Here is an 18,502-nt window from a genome sequence, read left to right on the forward strand (position 1 = left end):
TTGCTCTCTCATATCATCTAGCGCCACCACGGCTGCGTTAGTCACAGCTTCACGGGTGTTTGTTTGTTGCTTCTGATTTCTTCACTTTCAGTTTGGCTTTTAACTTCTTATTTTGTCACGCACATGCACTGACAAGCCAGCCAGCCAGAGGAAAAGTTTGCCTATTCCATCTCATACAATGCTGGCCTTCACAGCCTCTTATCTTTCTCAATCAGGACAGAGATATCTCTGCCTCACACCGCGGCCAAAACGGAAAAGCCACATCTATGCCAATATCATATTTTTCTAAATGTCTTCTTTCAAACTCAGCATAACTGAACGAAGCCACCAGGCTTTACATCCACAAGAAGAGAAATAATTAATCCCCTCAGAGGATGATTTTTTCTGTCCTAAAATATTTATAATATTGTTTTGTCTCTAACAGAATGAAAAAAGAGCAAGTAGGTGACAGTGCTGTACAAACAGCTTACTGTGCACAGCCCAGCTGAATTCCCCTGCTAGCTCTTCTGGGTGCAAACTTCATATTGCACCATCCCATAATTCACTCTCTTTATGTTGTAATACATAAAGAAGTTTCTAATGAAGAAATTAATGTATCACCTATCCACATCTCCCCAAAAGAGTATACAGCTGAAGCGGTATCAAATTATGGTTTGCAATAGTGCCGTGTAAAGCAACTGAGATCTAAGTCACTGGATAACATATTTATAACAGAAATTCTGAAGGAGCTTAAACTATAGCTTCACAGCCTGGCAACAGCATAACAGAGCTGCAATTTTTTACAAATCAAATATATGGAAGGATTGTTTCACAAAACCAGCGCTAACCTAACTGCAAAACTGAAAGGCACTGGTCAGTAAAGAGCCCAGGACTTTCTGAGCAAATGCAAGAGGCAGCTTACTAAGACATAACATTTTGATACAAAAAAAATTAGCGCAATTCATGTTTTCATTATACACAAGGAGCAGTGGTAAACGTAACATTTAGAGGGCAAAACCATTCACTTGGCTAGGAAGGAAAAGCAGGGCCTAAGTTTGGGATCAATAATGTCAACAGAAATATTTCTGCTAACTGCTGCAAACTTAGCTGAGGCTCTAGAAAATACACAGAATCTTGTAAGCAAATAGGGGAGCCTGTGGTAACAGCGAGCACGTCACAGTTTTTATTGCCTGCTCAGAACCATGTTGCTTTTATTCACTCTTCACCAAACAAGAAATGTTTCAAAGCACCTTCTTCTTTTGTAGCATCATTTCTATATGATTCGCGGTTGAGACAGTAGTTCCAAGTACTATCATGTCCACATGACACATAGTTCATTTTATGTCTGTGTTCTTACATGAAGACAATAATTTAGTGTAATTCACTGTAATTTAAATTACTGCAATAGAAATCTTCCCTATTGAGTTTGAAAGCATGGCTGGGGAAGCACAGGTCCAAACAACGGGGCTTGTCTAAAGGCTCCTTTTACAAAAGGAGTGAAGCTGAAACACACTCAGCCAAAAGGCAATTCCTCTCCTCGCAGGAGTGCGCAGGACAGGTCAGCTTAACTGCTCTAAATGTTGCCTGCCTGTCACTGGTGACTACAAAAGGTGCTACAGCGACTCTGTAACAGTCATGGGACCCTAATGCAGCATGAACATCCTGAAGGACATTCCAAGACATTCTTAAAGAGAATTTTGTATGAGCCAAGAGTATGCTAAACTCAAAAGACTTTTTTCCCCCTTTTTTCTTCTTCAAACAAACTACTGAAATGATTAACTCAGAGAGACTAGATCAGACAAAATTGAAATTAAAGCTCTCTGTAAACCAGCCTCTCCCTGCTCACTGTGTCTATGCAAGGCAGCTCTTTGCTTCCAGGGTTCGGTTTCAGCAAAGTCAGCAGCTTTCTGAACTGCAACAAACACTGACATGCTTTCTGGAGTGCAGGAGACTTACTTGTCACCACTGACACCTGGCTGTCTGCTTTCTGCATGTTCTGGCTCCTTGTTCCTTGCTATAGTACTCTTCTCCCATAGTCTGCAGCCTCCAGCCCTCTTCTGCCCAGCAAAGAACAGGGACAGGAGACCTCCCTCCCTGCAGATAAGTCCATTTGCTCCAGTCACTCCCTTTGTAAAGGGACCCAACATGTAAGCTGAGAACAAACACAGCAAAATTGTATTGTCTATCACACTTGAATTTAAGCGTTTAACCCTCATGTGTCTGAAGCAAAAGATGACAAGCCTTAGCCCAAGCATTCTTATGATGACTGATGCCATCCCCCACTAAAGCTAAAGGAGGTTTGGTAACTTGGGATTTAACCAAAACCTACATTTGGGGTTTGGTTTTGGTGGGGTTTTTTTAATTTTAAATAACCACACAACTTTGGTAAAGCTGTGATAAAAAATAAAATGTACAGAAAGCAAAGTGATGTTAAATATTAGAAGTGAGAGGCATAGTATGCTATTTAATTATATAGTGGAATGGTAAAACTTAAGTGGAGGGCGGGCTCTGGGCTTTTGCTTTACTCTGCAGTGGCAAAAATTGTTAGAAGTTACTCAGAACCAGCCTTCTGTATGTGCAGTATTCTCCAGCAAGGTGGGCCATAACATATGCTCACCAGTTATTTAAAAGATGCAGACTGTGCAAACCACAATGTAATATGAAATACTCATTATGTAGAGAAATTACGAGTATTTTCTAAACCTTAGAAGCATCAAAGATAGTTGCAGCCACACATCTTTGATCTTGAGAAAATAGGATATAATTCAAGAGTGAAAAATTGATATAACTGGGAAGCAAAGAGGGACACATGAGAAATGGAGAAATCAAGGCTGATTCAGATGTAATAGATCAAAATATTCAGTGTTGGTCTGAATGGAGGAATTATAACCAAAGACATTACTGAAAAATGACCCATGTTGAGAAATGAGAAAAGCAATTTTCAATTGTTTAATTTTTCTTCTATATATGTCTTTTGGAAATACCTGATAATATTTAGACGAACGACAACACCCACCCCCCATAAAACCCAAACAGACTAGTTATTTTCCGCTGTGCTAATTTTCTGAAAAATTGTTTCACACTAAATCTCCCATATCAGAAAAGGTGCATATCTGCTTTCTTATTATAACTCTTATTGCATATTCCATTATACAGAACAACTTCCATCCAAAGCTTTCTTTGAACTCCACATACTTACTTTTATTCCCTTAGATGGAAATATATCTACATATAGTAACTGCTGTATCTGACAAAAGCATAATGTAAACATGCCAAAGGAAAATCCTAAATAAATTATTCATTTGTACATACCACAAGGTCCTCAATTTCATGTAAAAGAGAAGTAACCGATATAGTGATGTCTCTAGTTTATCTCAGGTAGGCTCATTTCTTTGAAAGCCAAAAGGAGACCGTTGGGTCCTGCTTCTAGGTGTTCCCACAGATTCCTGTGGGACTCGCTCCAGCCAGTGCTTGTTACTCAGAGAGGCCTCGCAGGAAAATGCATGTCACTGAATTCAGATTTTTCCACTCTTGTCCAAACTATCACAGCAATAACAACAACTCCAGTTTCCATGCTTCCTACCCATTCCTTACAACTGTATTATTTAATATAAAATCCTCATTCGAATGGTGTTCAACAACTGAAGTCCCAACAGCTTCAATGACATTAAAATGCCTGTTAAACTTTAGATACATTAGTCTAAGTCACTCCCACCGTGCAACATCCCAAAAGGAGATCGCATGATCAGTATCTCCCCAGGCTCTGAGCTTTCCTGCAGGCTCTGAGGCTGCAGACTTTTCCAGCCAAATGCCTTTCCACATCAAGAACGAGCATTAGCTGCCTTGCAACACTGACAGCAGCTCCTCTCTCCCCCTTCAACGCACTGAAAGGTGCCATGAAGAGTGACGACGCCATTAGCTGAGAAAGGAAAGAGATCAAGCTAATGGAGAGAAAAATGCTTTACTGCTGACCATCAGGACTCTTACATAGCACTGGAAAGCTCAGCAAGAGACAAGGATAGAACTACTTGCCTCAGTCTGAGCTTTTCTTTTCCATGCCCAGCCTGCTTTGGCACAAACAGCACTCTGAAGCAGTCGTGCCTGTGCCTGGATCCAGAAAAGGAGCGGTGTCTTGTGAAGAGTCTTGCTTGTCTTGTAAGGCAAGAACCTTACCTGTCCCCTGCCCCATGCATGTTACAGGACTCTTTGCCCTTTTAGACTGGGATATGAGACTGAGGGAAAGGCATTGCATCCCTGGTCAAGGAAGATTATCTAGATAAACAGATTTTAAAAAATATTGGTCTGTTTACCTAGCACACAGAACTTATCAGTCCCCCCTACAGAGCACATAAAATAAAAATTAATGAGTCAGAAGTAAATATATTGTCACCTACTACAAAATTTGAGACGAATGTAGAAGTTGAAGAATCTCTCTTGGTTGTTTGTGGGGTTTTTGGGGGAGGTGTTTGCTGGTTGGGTTTTTTTTTTGTTTTTTTACAGTTTCTTGTCTCTCCATGTTTTACATCAACGAGTCTCCCAGCTCTCAGACAGCTGAAGCCTCACCCATGTTAAGTGACACAACAACAGCAGAAACATTTGGATGATAGATCTCTGCCTTTCTTTGTGTGTATGGAGGTAGGAAAGTGATCTGAATTTCATAACATATTGTTATGGTTGTCCTGGTCCTAGAAGTTCATATTATGCTTCTGGCTATTTTAGCCTCAATTTTTTAAAAATACCAATACCTAGATCTGACTTTGGACAGTGGTTGCTCCTCTTTTGTAGCAAACCACACTGCACCCTTGAATTACACTGTCAGTATCTCAACTCCCCAGCTGAAAAGAAATCTCCCTTCCCCAGTGCAACTGGACCTGCTGAGACTGATACTTCTTTAGATGCATAACCATACTTCACAGATAGCACATTATATAACAGAGCAGAGTTTTTCTTCTTATTAAAAAAAAGAGACACACTTCAGTTAATTACACCATGTATTAGAATTACACGCGATGTCGAAAAAGTAACATGATCAGAAACTCTTCCGTGTGTAGTAGGTCAGTGAAGGATCCGACACTATTAGCCACACAAGATTTGGGCATTAATTATACTTATTTTTCTCTGACACATATGTAAATTGTGCTGTCACTGTTCATTTATGAATCTGTGAGGGAACTTTATACATATTTCATGAATTCTAGGGCTGTCTCTGTGACCACATTTAGCATTTGCAAACAACTGGAAGCATCTGATTTGCTAAACTTCTCTCTCTAAACACCAGATACAAGATTGCAGTAGCACAGCAGGATCACTCCAAGCCAGATGTAGCAGTGCAGATGTACTGTTCAGCATTTTTCATTTTTCCCAGGAGTTACCGCAACACCTTCTTCTCTTGGCCTTGGTGGGTTTTTATCCCTAACCGGCCACCTCTAACCACACCACTCTTCCCTTGAACCCTCACACTGGCTGCCCCTTCTCAATCACATCAGATATGAGCTAGTTGCTTTCACTGTCAGGACCCGTAGCAGTCCTAGTACCCTTCCTTAGGCAGCAACCGATCTACTTCTGTCCTTAATAGAACAATCATGGTTGCTGGAGAGCATGAAGGAAATGGGACTGCAAAAATTGGACAGACTCTTCCTAAATAGCATCTTCTAGTGCTACCACAGAAGACAGAGTGCTGTGCTACATGGACCACTGGTCTAACTCAGCAGGGCATTGCAAATGTTCATGCACACACTAGGAGAACCTAAACACCTAAAAAGAATGCTTTGACAGTCTTCTTGACATTCAGCAGAGGGATTTTTTTCTATAACTTCCTGGCAATTCCCTCCACCTCTCCAGAAATGGCATACACCTCTCCAAAAATTGAGAGGTTTCTACGAAATGCTTCAATATTACAAAAGTGTATTTTTAGGTCAGAAGTTGCTCCATCCAAACTTTCTTCCCCTACCAAGCTAAGTTTTAATTCATTAAAACAACTTTTTTTTTTACTATAAAAATAATGGATGTTCCATTTCCTAAGCATAAAAATATATTGAGAATGATAAAATATACTAGCTTACTTATGTGACTCACAAACCCAAATCCATCCCAAATATGGAATACATAACTATGTGTCTTTTGAAAATGGACTGAGATGCTTCTTAAAATTCTACCTGAACTATAGAAATATGTTGTATTATGATTCTTGTCCTCTGGCTTACAGTAGCAAGTAAAAGCTGTGTAAGACCTACCATTTACCTTGCTGTGGTATTTTCAGCCTTCGCTTAGTCTTGACTAGGTTGTTCTTTGCATCAGATCTCCATACGCCCTTGACCTGCTCACCTGCACGGCCTGATATAATTTACCTCTCTGCTCTGTCTTCCATCTGATTTCCAACTATGTTGGATCTATTCCCTTCTGAACTAACATCCAGAGCAGAAAGCAATGGGCTATAGCACACTCTGCCTTAGCTGTGTCATCACTTTGATGCGTGCTGACATGAAACTGCTAAGATGATTCATCCCAAGTATAATACTCAAGTGGTTTCTTTTCAACACAGACTCTGTAGGCCAATTTCCTCTGCCTCCACCTCTGGACACATGTGACAAAGCTTAATACACCTGGCAAAAATCCTCCCTCCAACAATATTATTATAAATGTGATTAGAACAGCATCCACACAGGGGCAGATGTTCGGCCTATCTGAGTGCAGGCTACAGAGAAAAGGGCATTTCTGAACTGAGAGTCAAGAGTACTGTTATTCCGTACAGATGTATTCCTGTTTCACATTCATTCCCATAGGTAGTTTCCTTAAAAATGCTGAACTAGAAAGTTAGGTTACTTTATTACAAAAAAAAATATGCTAATGATGCTAAAAGCACTCATATCATTAGTTTTCTTCTAGTTTTTAATTATTTGTTCATATTATATTTATTATTTATTCATATTCTACACAAATCTCAGATTTAGTCCGTATGTGTTAAGATGAACAAAATGTAGTAACGTGGGGCACTAAAGCAAGCTTCTTGGGGCACTAAAGCAAGCTTCTGACCAACAGAACCTGGTCCTGATGGGGGATTTCAACTACCCAGACATCTCCTGGCAGAACAATACAGCAGCTCATGTCATCCACCAAGTTCCTGGAATGTATAGAGGACTGTTTCCTGATACAAATGTTAGATGTGCCAACTAGGCATGAGGCACTGCTGGACTTGCTATTTGTAATATCTCGGTTAGTGATAGCCTTGGCTGCAGTGACCACAATATTGTTGAGTTCGGGATCCTGCTGAGTGTGCTGAAGGTCACCTCTACGACAAGGGTTCTGGATTTTAGAAGAGCAAACTTCAGTTCACTCAGGGCTCAGTTGGGAGGGATTCGATGGGAAGCTTCCACGGAAGTCAAAGGAGCTAGTGAGTGCTGGGAATTCTTCAAGAACTCTCTATTAGAAGCACAAAGCCAATTTATTCCCTACAAAGGAAAGGGCAGTAAGTGGAGCAAGAGGCCCCCATGGCTCAACCATGACCTACTGGGTCTACTCAAATCCAAAAGGGAAGCATACCAGAGATGGAGAAGCGGAGGATTATCCGTCGAGAGCTACAAGGGCATTGCCAGAGTGTGCAGAGATGCAGTTAGAAAAGCAAAAGCCCAACTCGAAACTGGCTGTAGACATGAAAAGTAACAAGAAAAGTTTCTTCGGACATGTCAACCATAAGCAGAAAAAGAAGGAAAACATAGGCCCACTGTTAAACGGAAAAGGAGAGTCAATCACCAATGATGCTGAAAAGGCAGAGGTCCTCAACACCTTCTTCACCTCTGTCTTTACCAGCACTGCAGGGTCCCAGGCTTTGGGAACAAAATTGCCGATTGATCCAAACACCAACCCGCCATCAGTGAAGGAAGAGTTAGTACATAAATTACTACAGGAGCTTGACCCCTACAAATCAATGGGCCCTGACACCATCCACCCGAGGGTGTTGAGAGAGCTGGCTGACATCACTGCAAGGCCACTCTCCGTAATCTTCAAGAAGTCATGGAGAATAGGGGATGTCCCAGAGGACTGGAGGAAGGCAAATGTTACCCCCATCTACAAGAAGGGCTCAAGGGAGGATCAGGGTGACTATAGGTCCATCAGCCTTACTTCAATCCCTGGGAAAGTTACGGAACAAATCCTCCTGGGGGCCATCACAAGTCAAATGAAGCACGTGATTGGGAAAAGCCAACATGGCTTCACTAAAGGCAGATCGTGCTTGACAAACCTGGTGGCCTTCTATGACAAAGTGACTTGCCTGGTTGACGTGGGGCGGGCGGTGGACATTGTATACCTAGACTTCTCCAAGGATCCGGTCCCCCACAGTCTCCTCCTGGAAAATTAATGGGTTATGGCCTAGAGAAGTGGTCTGTGCAGTGGGTGGGGAACTGGCTGACAGGCCACACCCAAAGGGTGGTGATAAATAGCTCCTTTTCCAAGTGACAACCTGTCACAAGTGGAATCCCCCAGGGATCCATATTGGGCCCAATGTTATTCAATACCTTTATAAGTGATCTGGATAACGTCATCAAGTGTAGCCTGATGAAGTTAGCTGATGGCAGCAAACTGAGTGGGGAAGTAGACACTCCAAAAGGGAGAGCTGCTCTGCAGGGAGATCTGGATAGGCTGGAGGAGTGGGCCAGCAAGAACCTTATGAAGTTCAACAAGGAAAAGTGTAAGGTCCTGCACCTGGGAAAAGTGTAATCCAGGAGTGCAGCACAGACTGGGATCCACCTGGCTGGAGAGCAGCTCTGTGGAAAGGGACCTGGGGGTCCTGGTGGACAGAAAGCTCAACATGAGCCAACAGTGTGCTGCTGCAGTCAAGAAGGCCAACAGGATGCTGGGCTGCATCAAAAAGGGCATCGCCAGCAGAGATAGAGAAGTCATTATCCTGCTCTACTCAGCGCTTGTCAGGCCACACCTGGAGTACTGTGTACAGTTCTGGTCCCCTCTATACAAAAAGGATGCAGACAGGCTGGAAGGGGTCCAGAGAAGGGCCACCAAGATGATCAAAGGACTGGGAAGCTGCCATACGAGGATAGGCTGGGAGAACTGGGTTTGTTCAGCCTTGAGAAAAGGAGGCTTAGAGGGGATCTCATCACCGTGTACCAGTACTTAAGGGGTAGCTACAAAGAAGATGGAGACTCCCTTTTTACATGGAGTCACATGGAGAGGACAAGGGGGAATGGACACAAGTTGCTCTTCGGGAGATTCCAATTGGACACCAGAGGGAAATTTTTCACAGTGAGGACAGTCAACCATTGGAATAATCTCCCCAGGGAAGTAGTTGACTCGGCCACATTGGACACCTTCAAGAGTCGTCTGGACAGGGTGCTGGGCCATCTTGTCTAGACTGCGCTCTTCCTAAAGGTTGGACTAGATGATCCCTGAGGTCCCTTCCAACCTGTGATTCTGTGAAAACTTTACACCTCTCCTACGAATACTGTGCTAGAGTGTCAAATGTAGAAGTGTATTACACAAAAAGCTTGTTTATTTTTCCAAGTAATCAGTATGCACATTAACTGATTAGATCTACGCTGAAAGGTTAAATCAAAGTATGAGATTGGCTACATCTCTCTTGATACTTCATTATATCAAAAAAAGTATTTGTTTATTTTAGCAGAAAAAATTAACAATAGCTCCTACTCTCAGAAGCATACTTCCAGCTCACAGCACTGCACCTTCAAAATGCTTTACAAGATCAGTTAGGTAATCTGCACATTAGCACAGAGCCAGAAAAATACAACAAAGAAAATGAAATCCAAGTGTTCAGTATAAAATGAGGAATTTGAAATTGGAAAAAAGATTTTCTATGAGTAACATGCTATTAGGCAATTATTAAGTTAAGAGATTCGGAAAAATGTCATGTTTATCCAGGATTATTCTATAACAGATCATTTCCATCATTCTGAAGTGACTGGTTTTGGCTTTGATAGATGCAGAAACTGTCACATGACCCACACCAATAGGTCAGCTCCAAATTCCATTTAGCTGCAGGTAAATATTTCTTGATATTCATCTGGTTTGATGATTTCTAATCAGAGGACAATACCTTCAACCTTGATTGTGAACATCCTTTGCCTCACTGCTGACATATGCCTTAGAGTGAGCAGCAAATGAAACTGTCATTTTTAGTTAAAAATGGAATGTCCAACTATCTTGCCCAAGAATTTGAGAGTACAGGTTTAACAGGTACCAAATCATGTAAGAATAGATTGTTTTGGAAAACAGAGATGGAAGGTGATGTGGAATATTTTACACCAAAGCTGCAATAATTTCATCATGAACCCATTCAAGGTCTTTTCCAGTATTCAGAATGTGTGAGTCTGGCAATTTTATGACAATCCAAGTATTCAGGACTAAAATCTCTCAAGAACCCTTTACAACATTGTAGGATAGTCTTTTTAGCTTTTGGCCTCGAAACTGTACCTCAGCCACTGACCTTAGTTCAAACCTGATTAGCCTCTTTTCCCCAAAACGCAAACATGATCAAGTGCAATACAAAACAGCTGCCAGAAACTATGGGGTATGTCAAAAATCACCACACTATAAATACTAAAAAAGGTGTCAGAATTGAACAGTATAGTTCATACAACCAATGCTGAAGAATGAATTAGGAGAAAAGAAACCTGGCAACAATCTTTCTTTCCAGACTGGCTTGCTGTTGATACATTGCATGGGATATGTCTTAAAAGAGTTGAGGATTTTTTCCTCTAGGAAATAATGATTATAAAACATCTACACATACAGATTCAAACACTCCACAGATTAACTTTGTTGCTAAACTACAGTGATGGCTCTAACGGCAATTACTAAATGCTGAATTTTGCCATCTATCACAACCCATTCCTAGTGGAATCTCAGAAGCTTCTCCTTCAAAATCTCCTGTCCACAGATCCCATCACAGAACACAAAAACAAAGCAGAGCAACAAGCTCCGCTTTCAATGCCCCACTGCTCCTGTAAGCTCTTGCTGGCAGGTGCAGCTTTGCAAGAATCCAGAATACTGCAGTGCACAGTAGTCTGCCTTCAATTCTTTGCTTTTCTTCCTTGACATCATTTTGCATTCAGATACTACAGAAGCTGCTTCAGGTTATGCAGACTGCAGTGGTCTACACTGTTTGTCCTTCCAGTCTTTGGGGATGTATCAACAGGCTAGGTGCTGACTGCCAAAGGTCCATCTTCATTTCAGAGGATCTCACAGAATTTGCAGGGATTAGTTGACAGCTTTTTTTGAGAGGAGGAGATGAAAGATTTCCTTCTTGGTACCGAACTCTGCAAACTTACGTTTCAAGACTGGATTCCCCTCTTCATGGGAAGCAACAGTTCTGAAGTGAAAATGCTCTTTTATGATAAAATAAATTAAAAAAAAAAAGAAAAAAAAAGAAAAACAGAACCCAAAGCAATGGAAACAGAGGTCTCTGTAAGCTAAAGTAAAGACTAATCACCACCTTTATGAATTTAGACACAACTATATTGTTAAAAAAAAAAAAAAACAAACCACACACAAGGAAGCAGAGGGGAGATGACTAAGATATCGTAATTCTTATGAACTGTAGGGCACCTAAATAGCTACTGTGAAAAACAAGCTGCAACTGCCCTGTAAAGCTGTGTCCAAGCTGAAAGGAAGGTGACATTTCAACAGTAGATTCTGTTCCATGACAGTTTTCTTTCACAGACACTTTTATTAAAAGGAAAGCTTCACCAAAATTACCATTGGAATTTATTTTTCTACTTATGCATATCTATTGTGTACACACACCAACTGAAATCCATTGCATTCATGGATCTACACGTGCATTGACAGAAAGCATGTAAGACTATTCCACACACTCCACGCTAGTGCTTGCACATTTACAGCTTGGCATGCAAAGAGTAAATATAAAACTTATATTCCGGATGTAGGCTTGTGTATTAAGAAAATAAATGCCTGTGAAATATAAAAGTTAAAATATAAACATTTCACTGTTTCCTCACAGTCTGTTCCATCCTGGCTGTTTGGCATCCATCCTTTACAGGCCAGAAGTTTCACAGATGGAGTTTCAAATGCCCAGCAGACACAACAGAAGCTAGATTTTCCATGATGCTCACTGCACAAAGAGCTGACATCTTCTGATGTCAGTCTAACCTAATCATTTATTATGATATTCAATGCAAACTATTCTTAAAAACAGCTTCCCAATGCAAGTCAGAAGAATTTGGAAAAGCTTTTACAACTTAAGCATTTTAAGAGCTTGTTGGCAGGAGATCTGTATTCATTTTGCTGACAAATCATAAAATACAACCAATTCTTCAATCTCAACCTCATCCAGCACTGATCAAACACACAAGAGCCTTGATTGTTACGAAAGGCACCCTATTCCTCTCAGAGACATTCTTCTTCATTTTCCTCTGGGAAGAGGAGGAAGTTTTTGCAGAATAGGTCATAGTGAATCTATAAAACCACTAACGATCACACTCTTTGCTCCTAGATTAGTCAAAACTAAAGACTGAAACACACAAATTAGAGGCCTTACCTTGCTCTGACTCCATTTGAGGAAGTCCTGCTGCTTTCAACAGTATTTGGGCAGTAGTCTGTTTTTACTGGCTTATTTATCTATTTGTGCATTTACTTACACAAAAAAAATGCAATTCAATTAATTCATTTCTATCATTTCATTTAGAAAAAAAAATAATCATAGTGGTTTCTTTAACTGTTTTGTCATATCTTAGTCATATTTAAAGAAATGCTACCGGAGGAAGGTTCCCATGACAAGCCTTTCACCAAAGAAAGATTTCAGGCAGCAAATCCTATGAAGTCCTATCAGAATTTATATCCTAATTCTGAAGGCACAGAACTATCAGTATAATATCAAAATAAGAATGCTGAACTCAGAGCAGACCATTAATTCAGAACACTGAAAAGATAGAACAAGAGCATTTATCACTTCACATGCAACCACTCTAAAGAAAAACATCAAACAAATGACTTGCATCTCATTCACTGAGTTTATACTCAACATAAGAATGTCAACTGGAAAAAACTCTTATTTTTCTGAGTTATTTACCTCAAGAACTAGCCAAAGCTGGTCTCCATTTTTCACATCTTTCTTATAGTACATGCCGTAGAATTTAACTACATTGGGATGATCAGAGAGAGCTTTCAAAATGTTGTACTCAGCTTCAATTTCTTCATCGATATCCTAGTGTCACAAATGAGAAATACCTGGTGGTTAATAAATAAATAATGATAGCCATGTAAAAAACTCAACACATAGCACTGGGGAAGTAGACACTCCAAAAGGGAGAGCTGCTCTGCAGGGAGATCTGGATAGGCTGGAGGAGTGGGCCAGCAAGAACCTTATGAAGTTCAACAAGGAAAAGTGTAAGGTCCTGCACCTGGGAAAAGTGTAATCCAGGAGTGCAGCACAGACTGGGATCCACCTGGCTGGAGAGCAGCTCTGTGGAAAGGGACCTGGGGGTCCTGGTGGACAGAAAGCTCAACATGAGCCAACAGTGTGCTGCTGCAGTCAAGAAGGCCAACAGGATGCTGGGCTGCATCAAAAAGGGCATCGCCAGCAGAGATAGAGAAGTCATTATCCTGCTCTACTCAGCGCTTGTCAGGCCACACCTGGAGTACTGTGTACAGTTCTGGTCCCCTCTATACAAAAAGGATGCAGACAGGCTGGAAGGGGTCCAGAGAAGGGCCACCAAGATGATCAAAGGACTGGGAAGCTGCCATATGAGGATAGGCTTAGAGGGGATCTCATCACCGTGTACCAGTACTTAAGGGGTAGCTACAAAGAAGATGGAGACTCCCTTTTTACATGGAGTCACATGGAGAGGACAAGGGGGAATGGACACAAGTTGCTCTTCGGGAGATTCCAATTGGACACCAGAGGGAAATGTTTCACAGTGAGGACAGTCAACCATTGGAATAATCTCCCCAGGGAAGTGGTTGACTCGGCCACATTGGACACCTTCAAGAGTCGTCTGGACAGGGTGCTGGGCCATCTTGTCTAGACTGCGCTCTTCCTAGAAAGGTTGGACTAGATGATCCCTGAGGTCCCTTCCAACCTGTGATTCTGATTTTCTGGCTATCCAAATGTAGTTTGAAATAATGCAAAGAAAAAAAAAAACCAGAACAAGAACGTAACATTTGCAGGGCTACAAAGCTTGGTCCTCAGGTTTTTCACTTGGTCTTTATCAATTTCAACACACTGGGTATGACCGAGCAACCCTCAGGAGAATGGGAAAGGAGCATTTCAAGGCAAAGCCAGTGCAACCCATAAGTGGGTAGATATGCAGATGACTCGGGAAGTCACATCTTACTTCACTCTCAAGGGTGTCCCCAGCTAGAGGTGGTGCAGCTGGAATTACCTCCCTACCCTCTGTGCACAAACAAGTATGACTGCAGCCACATCTTACTCATTTATCATCCCACTTTCTAGAACCATCTGGGAGTTTTTCTCATTTTCTACTGTGATAGAAATGGGTGACATCTATGATCTCTCTGGCTTCTCCCACAGCTATAAGACTTGCAGCTTTTTGTCAGCCTTTTGTTACAGATCTCAGGTTTCTTACACAGAGAGGCAAATCCATTTGGAGGTGAGAGATGAGGACAAATTTTACCAACACATGCACCAGGAGCTGTGCAAGCCCTTTCAGACCAAACATGGATGCTAGCAATGGTGGGCACTGGATGACTCGGGTAATCCCTTCCACCTATGCACTGGAATTTCTTGTTGAGGGACACTATCAGACTGTGCTTCAGTCATGCTGAGAAAATACTCAGTCCATCCTTGCCACAGGTAAAGACAGAATAGCTGCAGTCATTTTCCTCCACTGTTTAGCTCTCAAAAAAAGGTAACATACTCATTTTCAGATTTAAAACATTTTAAATACAATTTGCTATTTACACCCACCCCAAAAGAAATAGAAATGAAAAATCAATTCTAGAGGATGAAAAATCAATTCTAGAGGAAGGCTACCTATGAACTCCACTATCCATATGAACGGATTTCATATTAATGAAAAGCACTTACTCAGTGCTGAAAAACTGTCTTACCATGGCAAAAAGATGCTTTGTATTCCAAATGAATGGCACTCCTCATTTTGTTCACCTGTTTCTTACACAGATCTTTCCAATGCTAAATCCAACTCCAGTTCCTCATATTAGGCTTTTGTCTTGAGACCAGCTTGACTGGTCTCAAGGAACTTTGCCTGTCCCCAGTATCTTCAGGAATTGGGACATTAAAATTTCATATTTAGATTACAAGAATAAGTCTTTCACAAGGCAGTTTTAGAGACTTTTTAATTGAAGTAGCTGACAAACAGCAGAAATTTGCCTCTTTCAAAAAAAGGAGGAACTCATTTTAAAGTAATTTTCTCATAAGCACAACACAGAATACAGCCAATAAAAAAGAGATGCAAGGAAAGAAGAAAGAACCAAGGCACTGAAGGTGACAGAGGAAGGAAAGGGAAAGAGTAGAGGATAAGAAGGGATGAAGAGAGAAAATGCATCTGGCAAAAACAAGAGGATAGATCATAAGGAAAAAAAAAAAAACACACAAAAAAAACCACCACAAAAAACGCAGAGTCAAAAGCCAAAAAACTGCACACAATACACACAATAGCCTTGGCTGCCTTGGGGAAATTGGAAGAGAATTAGCCCACTGTCCTACTGTGATTTAATAGAGGTTTCCATGTCCTGAGGGGTACTCAGATTTTATGAGATTTTTACCATTATAAGGAGAAATGAAAAGAGAGAGAATGAAATGAATAGAATATTCGTCTGTGCATACTAAGAGAGAGAAAAATCTTCCTCTGCATTTTATGAAGGAAGAGAACTTGAAATATTTGGTTGAAATAAACATATTTACCTGCATAAGAGTACCTCTTTTAGAAACACTAGAGGAAATATTTTCATGTGAACTTAGACATAAGATAATTTGGCTAAGAGCCCTAAAGTACAGTGGAATTTACTTATAGCCCTGAGGACAAGACTAACCATCTTCATATATTCTCATTTCAACACCTTCACTTTCCTGTTTCAGTTTCAAAAAGTTGAGCTGTTATTCAACACAAAAAATCTGATAGCTCTAAAGGATTAATCATGAAGTGCTTATTTTGGTCTCATGTCACCCATATAATGTAGTTTCCCAGTTTAATTTGAAAATATCAGTTAAATCAAGTGATATAAAACCACATTTCTACTGCTTGTTTTTTTCAGTCCACTCTCAAGTGGCACAATTCTGAAACCATCTTCAAGGAAAAAAACTGTAAAACTTAAAGAACATACAGAAAGTATCTTTCTTCATTGTAATGGCTCCCTCTGCAGCCACTAATAATACTTTCAGTTTAAACAAAAAGAACTAGTTTATTGCTTTCAGCCTATTTCCAATACAGGATTGCCATTTTAACAGTAACATGGAAGTAGAGCAGCTACTCCAGGCATCCCATAAATAGGAGGGCAAGAAGAAGAATAGTATTCTTAGAATAAAAAGGAGAATATATTCACTTAAAAGGTTCAAGTCTGGGAGTGTGATGTTGACTGCATTACTGACTTCCATTTCTTCATCAAAATAAGGAATCTGTTTTCATCAGTTATACCTTTTCCCTTCTTCAAATTCTTACGTCGCATCTTAATCCACCGTATTTCTTTCTCTTTACATTCTACTCCCTTATCTCCTACTTAATCTACTTCTCGTTCCTCTAGCATCAGCTTTACTACCTCTTCTTTCTTCCTGTCATCATCCTTTATCCTTTTCCTACAACCTCCAAAGTGTACACAACATTGAAAGTTTCCCCGATGCCTTCAGTAATCCCTGTCACAGCCAGCTGCCACTTAAGAATCATTCTTGAACACTTGTGAAATAGGTGAAAGCAGAAGCATTTCCTGCCATATAGCATTTAGATGAACACCAACTGCAAGAAAGTCCTGCCTATTCTTTGTAAGCACAGGAACCACGTTTACTGAAAGCAACAGAGTCAAAAATTGAGCTTTTAAAGCATTTGGGTTCATCAAGATCGTTATCATTTATCTGCAAATCATGTTTACTTTGGGAGATGTATGTGATATTGAATTAGGATGAGCCTCCTTTTGTTGCTTTGAAAGCGTGCTGAAATAAAAAGCAGATCAACAAGAAACCCAGCAAAGATAATGCAAGGTGCTATGTTTTCACAAACACATTTCATGGACTTACAGGCCGTGGGATCATATTTTGACACTGTGTGATATGCAGCGGTAGACAGAGACCTGTGTGGCTGTGCAGCTCCAGATCTGCAGCATTTCACACGGCATGACATGCTCTTTCCTTCCTACCCAGAGCTCATGCAATGGAAGCACACACCTCACAACCCTATACTGGGACTGCAAAAGATGAGGTCAAAAGGGCCACCTGAAACAGCAACAGCTCCTTGCACAGGTTTTGTGGGTTACTGTGCTCAAGAAAAACCCCAAGCCACATGCAGCACCACTGAAGCTAATGAGGTATGCCTTTACAAACCAGACTAATGTTCTTCCTTACTCTTTGAGCATTAATCTACCTGGTGCTTTGTGTGTAGGAGTGTTGCCTTTGTATTTTCCTTTGAAAAGATGGACCCTCTGTGATACCTACATATTTTGGCACATTCTGAAAACACAGAACCAACAATAACAATAAAAATAAAGTATGCTATTCCATTTTTTAAGTATCATTCATAGCATGTAGCTCAGCTAAAACCATGTACTCAAAATAGATAGAAGTACACAGAATAGATTGAAGGTACATCTAAAGCACTTAGAACTACACAACTTTTACTGGTTACTATGTGAAAAAAAAAAAAAGGAAAGGGAACAACAGTAAAAATAGAAGAAGCTAGGACTCCTGCTACTGAAAAGGAAAATAATCAGCTCCACTTCTGAAAGTAAGAGGTAAACAAGGGGGAAGCAAAAGTCAAAGTAACAGTTTAGGTACACTTGTGACTTCTACCATATTCAACCACTTTCAAGATCACTTATGATAAAAAAAATTCATTGATAGCTAGCCTGATACATGACAGGCTGAAGCAGTTTATTTCACTATCACTTCAATGTAAATGATCTACCAAGATTACAAGAAAGAAAGACTACATAAATTCACTTACAATTAAATAAGCACAAACCAAGTAATTTAAGTAGCTTACGTGAACAGGATCCAAAATTTTGACTGCTGCTTTGCTGCCATTTTTCTTATTTAACACCTTGAAAACTTTTCCATATGTTCCTTTGCCAATAGTCTCAATTATTTCCCAGGTATCTGAAGGATCAGGAAAGCTATCAAATATTATTGTTTTCCCAGTCAACGGAAGCATCTCAAATGACCGCTCCTAGGAAAAAGAGATTTCAATGTTCACTCAATAAAGGGTTAATATCAGTTAGTTTCCTCCAAATGTGAAGAGAAATACACATTCCAGTCTCAACTACTATAAATGTTTTTGCATGTAGTGTGCATGCACTGAAAGCATAATGAACAAGAAACACTGCACTTAATATAGGTACGTTCAGTCAACACAGT

General features: G+C 40.5%; 1 protein-coding gene across 6 annotated transcripts in view; it reads right to left on the bottom strand.

Moving 5' to 3' along the window:
- The window catches only part of MYO3A (myosin IIIA), a 126,572-nt gene that overhangs the window by 96,921 nt on the left and 11,149 nt on the right, over nt 1-18,502 (bottom strand). For all 6 annotated transcript variants that reach the window (XM_075082622.1, XM_075082621.1, XM_075082625.1 and 3 more), the window contains exons 2-3: nt 18,132-18,314; nt 13,034-13,168 (exon numbers count right to left, since the gene is read on the bottom strand). In XM_075082622.1, the coding sequence (XP_074938723.1) occupies nt 13,034-13,168; nt 18,132-18,299 (303 nt within the window). In that variant the 5' untranslated portion in view covers nt 18,300-18,314. The remainder of the gene's footprint in view (nt 1-13,033; nt 13,169-18,131; nt 18,315-18,502) is intronic.

The sequence above is a fragment of the Phalacrocorax aristotelis genome, chromosome 2 (genome assembly GCF_949628215.1).
Source record: "Phalacrocorax aristotelis chromosome 2, bGulAri2.1, whole genome shotgun sequence".
Taxonomy (NCBI): Eukaryota; Metazoa; Chordata; class Aves; order Suliformes; family Phalacrocoracidae; genus Phalacrocorax; species Phalacrocorax aristotelis.